This window comes from Cupressus sempervirens, chromosome 7 (assembly GCF_028749045.1).
Source record: "Cupressus sempervirens isolate cs-2001-9-10 chromosome 7, ASM2874904v1, whole genome shotgun sequence".
Lineage (NCBI taxonomy): Eukaryota > Viridiplantae > Streptophyta > Pinopsida > Cupressales > Cupressaceae > Cupressus > Cupressus sempervirens.
In genome coordinates this window covers 230,783,932-230,789,931 of record NC_143124.1, presented here as the reverse complement: position 1 = coordinate 230,789,931, position 6,000 = coordinate 230,783,932, and the positions used below count along the sequence as shown (strand labels likewise).

The 6,000-nt window shown below is 36.6% G+C and overlaps 1 protein-coding gene across 1 annotated transcript; it reads right to left on the bottom strand.

Annotated features, from left to right (window-relative positions):
- Positions 1-2,342: 2,342 nt before the first annotated feature.
- LOC149546345 (uncharacterized) lies at positions 2,343-5,870 on the bottom strand. The gene is made up of 3 exons (XM_089791168.1): positions 4,969-5,870; positions 3,816-4,318; positions 2,343-3,565 (listed from the first exon to the last, which is right to left on the bottom strand). The coding sequence occupies exons 1-3, from the start codon at positions 5,444-5,446 to the stop codon at positions 2,630-2,632; spliced, it is 1,917 nt and encodes a 638-aa protein (XP_089647294.1). The 5' UTR covers positions 5,447-5,870; the 3' UTR covers positions 2,343-2,629.
- Between the last annotated feature and the right edge of the window lie 130 nt (positions 5,871-6,000).

Below are 6,000 nucleotides of genomic sequence, written 5' to 3'. Positions count from 1 at the left end.
TATTAATGATGAAAGTAGGCAGGAAAAAATAGTCGAGAGTTCATTTTTTTCCTTCTCATTTCCACATATAATTGATGCATTTAAGTATGTCAAAGAAGTGGAGCACTCTTATAAATTAGTGGGAATCTCAAGGAGATAACTGGTAGAGATTTGATAGGAAAATCATGTGAAGATCACCATTTGAATTAGATTTCCCTTGTGAATTCCCCTTCTTCCTTTCCCCACTTCTTTCTACCCCTTTCATGGTTTTTATGTAAACTTGTTTTATCCCATTAGTGGTCCTACATATAGATAACACCAGATAGGAGCAGTTAAGGTGGTAGGTGAGTTAGTTAGGGTTGTAAGTTGTTTCCCTGCCCTAAATATACATACCTACCTATAAATAAGAGATAGAATGGCCATATTAGGGTTAGTAAAGTTGATGATTTTATTGTCCATTCTATTATAACACACCACTTCATGAATGAAAGAAAAATTATCTTTTTTAGAAAATCTTTATCTCACCAAGTATTTTCTGGTATTTATAAGTTGTGTTTTGAGTAAAGGGATCTTGGAGTGCTTTCTATGGGATTCATTTATCTTTGAAAATAGTAATATCTTTCTATTTGTTACTATTATCTTCCTTGTCTTGGATAAACTAAATGGTTTTTATTACTTTGGTACTAGTTTTATTTGCAACACTTATATGTGTTAGATTGAGCACATGTTTAAGTAGTCCTATCATTCAAGTATGTATTCTTAATAATAATAGTGGCAAAAGTAGACTATAGGTAGATTAAATCTCCAACTCTTTAGGCTTCTTACTTTCTTGTTATTTGCTTTCTTTTTTTTCCCTAGCTCCCTCCTAAGATGTTTGGCCAACTCTATTCAGTGGTCTAATGCTTGACCAAATGAGAAGGAAAATCGTGAATTTGTTACCCCACCTGCATATGTGCAGGATAATGGTGTGCCGAAAAGCACTGATAAAAAAATGTTGTAGTTTTAAAATATCTAAAAGTGTTTGAAAATCTGTTCTAATTATTTTCACACCTATCCTAATACCAAAGCAAAAAGGTGATACCTTAGTCAAAGAAGATACCATGCAACGATTTGAACTATGACCCAATAGGAGTACCAAAAGTAAAATTATTTATTGCTCCTTTTAGTTATTCATGGTTAGTTGACATGACGTGTTTCAGTACTTTTCTAATTTCTACCCGCATTGCTAGCCAAGATGTTTCCTTATAAATTGAAATCTATCTAACCCTCCAGACAAGAACATGTGACTTCACCATTAAAAAGATATGGGAAAATATATGCCAGAAGGAGATTCTCTCCACAAAAACATATTTCAGAGCTGTAACAGTCCTATATAGTGGGAGTTAATTATTTTATAAATTTTTAAAAAGAATAATATTTTGTCCAAAAGAATGGATGGGTAGGAAAAGAAAAATTCAAAGCTCGGGTAAGGCCGAGTTTACATAGGAAGAAAATACATCAGAAGTAAAGTTTACTAGGGATGAATTTGATTAAAATGAATCAACAATTTTTTTTAACAATAAGAGATATTTATAAGGAAGTTAAGAAGAATGTAATTAAATGTTATAAATCAATCTTCTTAGAGATTATTTATGTCTAGGGCTATGTTCATGCGGAAGTGCATAATTTTAATGGGAGGTAGAAGGAAATGACACTTTGGTAGTTATGTAAGTAGTTATGGATGCTATATTTAGAAGTGGAAACAAATGGATAGGTTCAAGTGTCACTTTATTAATTTGAACCTAAATCTACTCAATCGCAATAGAGAAAAGAATAACTATAAGAAAAATAATTATGTCAGCAATATTAATAATAATATTTTTTTAATCAAAATACAAAAAAGAATATTCACTTTAAATCACACTGAGTCTAGATAAATTTGAAAGTGAAGTATCACCTATCTTCTAGCAAAGCCACATGTCTTAAAAGGTCGGTAGCCTTAAACCCCTCTAAGAAGTCCTTTCTTGACTTTGGTAGAAAAAAAAACATACGTGATAGTCTTAGGTTGTTCACAAAACGGAGTGTAGGTCTAAATAATATATAGATCAAAGATGCACAAGTCAAGTAGAAGATTTTGATAAAGAATGTACTATAGTAATGAATCTTTAAGTTATGAATAGCTGACTAAATAGTCTAAAATCTACAATGCAATTGCCCAAAGAAGAATAGAGGTGTTTTCTTGAAATTGAAATTATAATAAACGATGAAAGAATTTTCACTTGTCAAAATAAACATACATTAGATATTTTGAAGATATTTAAAATGATAATTTTTAATCCAACATCTACTCATGTACCAAAAGACACAGAACTTACAAATTGTAATTTAGGAAAAAAAAACTACTCAGGTATTAAGCATACATCTGAATCTCAGATATTCAAGGTGAAACATACAAATATACAATTAGTTCGGAATGCCTGACATGGGTTTGTATCACAAGTATAGATGATCTGCACTCTTCCAATGAGGTACACATATTCATATTGCAAGACATGGTTGAATACAGCTGAAGTCGTGTAGACAGTAAGCTCTGACCACTGAAGGCCTACATTACCATGCGCCACAAAAGTGGGAATTTGAGAGATATGTTAAGACTTGCAAACTCAAATTGTCAAACCTTATGAATCACCGAGAGTTGTTTTCCTTCGTTATTCGTATCCAGATCCTTCTCAGCCGTATCTTTCTCAGACTCATCATTGTTAGCCATATCCTCACGGCGATCGCAGTAAAAGAATGCAAGCCATTTGCGTACGGACAGGCGCGCCAAGTCCAAAAGCCCCCATCGTTCGAGTCTCATCCACATCCACTCTCCCACGAGTTCAGGAAGGAAAGGGAGTAGACCATTCAGGTGGTTAAATCTGGCCTTCTTCACCGAGAACTTCCAAACCATGTAGAAAAAGGTGAAATTACCACAACCACATATGATCAAGCAGGCCCCAAGAATGAACCAAGCCAGCTCGTGAGCCTTGCGGTGAAGCATTGCGTACATTGCAGCCATGAAGCCATAGGCCGTAAAGGCAAACGTGGCACAAACCAATAGGTTGGTGGCACAGAGGAACAGTATCTTATTTCCCGTTGTGATAGGGGTACTCATCTGCCACACCAGCACCACGAAGAGCGACAGAAAAAATGCAACAGAGTCAAAAATGAGAAAAAGCCTAAATGAGTCTAGTCCCAGCAGAATTGGTGCACCCAAGTTCTTAGCCGATTCTCCTTTCTTTACATCCGTCACGAAACTGCCCGGAATAGTGAAGGCTGCCGTAAAAGACATTGTGGCTAACAGAACTGCCACCACTAACTCTGCGTTGCGCCTGTCGTCAAATGTTTTGTCCAGCGTCTTTATTGCAACCTCATGTTTCTCCGCGCTCACCTTTGGAGCGCTGTACAAGAAAGGCTTGCGCTTCGAAGGATAACTAGCCAACACTGCAATTATCTTGTCAGATTCGTGATACTGTGTGTTCTCTCTCACAATGTCCAGGGCCGTTAAGCCTTCCTTATTTGGGGCAAATTTGTTTATCCCCCCGATACGCAGCAACGAACTCACCATCTACAAAATGCACACACAAATTCAGTGCATTGGAAATGGTAATCCATTAAAAACAGTAATGCTTAAGGATTTAAAGTTTTTCCTTGCTGGGTATTTTCAAAGGAAATACTTTCATTAATTTCACTTTATGGTTACCTATTTCAATAGTTCACGAGATCTGGCCAAGAAATCTTACACAAACCCAAATCGAGTAGTCGTACATTGTTTCTTCAAGGAAATAAACCAAAGTTTTGTTTCCTAAGAAACTTACATTGAAGCATTTTTTCCTTGCTGCAATATGCAGAGGCGTGTCTCCTTCACTTATCTTTGAAAAACGATCTGTTTCTCCAGCCGCATCTTTTTCTCTACTTTGGGGGGGCTTTTCCTCTGGAGGCTTGTCAAGCCCCCTGTTCACCAAGTCCAATAAAAACACTCTTTTACTCAAGTATTCAACAATTCTGACTTGGCTAACTTGGGCAGCTAAATGCAGTACGTTCATTCCACAACCGTTCGGTATTTCAACAGCGTCTGGCCGCCACTTTATCAACTCTTGGACTGCTTCCAGATGCCCCAGTTTCGCCGCCATACAAAGCGGTGTTTCTTTGTTGTCATTAAGAGAGTAACACAGTTGGGGTACTTTAGTCTCTATTAACTGCTTTATTATATACACATCGTTCCTGGCAACAGCTATATGCAAGGCTGTATCTCCATGTTTGTCCTTCTCTTGGATTAAATCGTTTGCGTCTAGCAACTTCAGAATCCGATCCACCAGATCTGTAAAAGAGACATCCTGTAACATTACCTAAAGTTTGGGAAGCTCTTGTTAAAGAATGGCTAAAGCTAAAGTATGCCTAGTTTACCCTTTGCTCAAGCGATAAAAACCTCAACTAAAGACTCAAAAACATGAACATAAGGAGAATAAAGCCATAAAGTACCATATGTATAATGTATAAAACAGTTACCAACAGTGAAGAAATCAAAGGGGAAAATAATAATAAGATCAATAGAATAAAACAACTGTAAAAAAAGACAGCCGTGCTTAACTCATTTCAAGTGAAGAAAGTTTGGGACATGGAATGATATTTTTATGGCGAAAAGTTTGATAGTTGTTTAAATAAGAAAACACTGATAGTCTGAGGGTAGTGTTGCATCAATCTTAAAGAAGATTTTTTTTAATAGTATATTATAAAGAACAATCTGTAAATGAGTGTATAGACATTTTATGGTAATAGGAGACTACCCCGTCTTACATCTTTCTTATGGGGTTTAAGTCCCTTTTTTTCAACTAAAAGGTATACATTCTTTTCCCTCTCAGAATTTATTCTTGTAACCTATCTTTAAAAACACAAGTTCTCCATTACTAACAAACTAGAACTATACTATCATCCACGCAAATAAAAGCATAATTTTTTCAAAACACTCACCTAAATCTCCTCTGTTTATTGCAACATATAAACAGGTTCTCTCGTCCAGTGTCCTTTGCAGAAGCCTCGGCGTTTTTCCATTACATAGCTGCTTCACTGTGGATAAATCGCCGCTTTCGCAGGCTTTGAAGAGAGGCGTCTCGTTATTCTTGTTGAAGACATCCACACCGCTTTCTTCTTGTTTGAGCAAATGCATTACCACATGAAGAAAGCCACCCTGAGCAGCCAAGTGCAATGCAGTATTTCCTTGAGCATTTGTAGCTCTTACAAGCAGAGAATTGAGTCGCAGGATCTGTTGAACGAATGGTAGATTTCCCACACCGGCAGCTAAATGGAGAAGCGTGTTTTCCCCTCCAGGTGTTCTACTGTTGAGAACCTTTTCAAGTTGGGTATCCTCTATCTTTATTTTCGAACTCAGTGCGGCGTTGTACGGTTTATGATCGATTCCTTCGTTGAGCTGCTCAAGATCAGTCGCCATGGCAATTTCTTCAGATTTCTGTGCCCCTGCCTTCCCTACTCTGCTTTATAATGTCAATAAACAATTTGATATTGGAAAATGGCCATAGCCTTCAAGGAGAGGTGGAAGAAAAAGTACTTTGAACTTTGAAGAGATTCCATCGAGAAATTAAGCCCCAGGAATACGACACTTCCAGAATAAGTGACAATGTGAGTCTCGTCTGTTATCAGGAATGCTTTAATTTAGTTAAACAGACTTGAAGTGACTTCCACTACATTTGTTTGGTTGGACTCACAAACTTTTCTTTAGATGGAATCATATACAATGTTTGACGCGGATTGAGGGTAACTGAGGCCTTGAATCAGAACAAATATAATATGACTTGTTACTTTGTCTATGCTTGGATGCCTGAAGTTTTCAATAATATTGAAAAGCTTTGGTCTTCCTTGGTTAAGCCCTCTTCAGTTCTATGTTGTTTTAGATTTGAACATTTATATGAATTGGAAATAAGCTTCTTTTAATTTGTTGCAATGATTAAAGGATTAATCCTTTTTCTCATGGACAAGTTTGCTGTG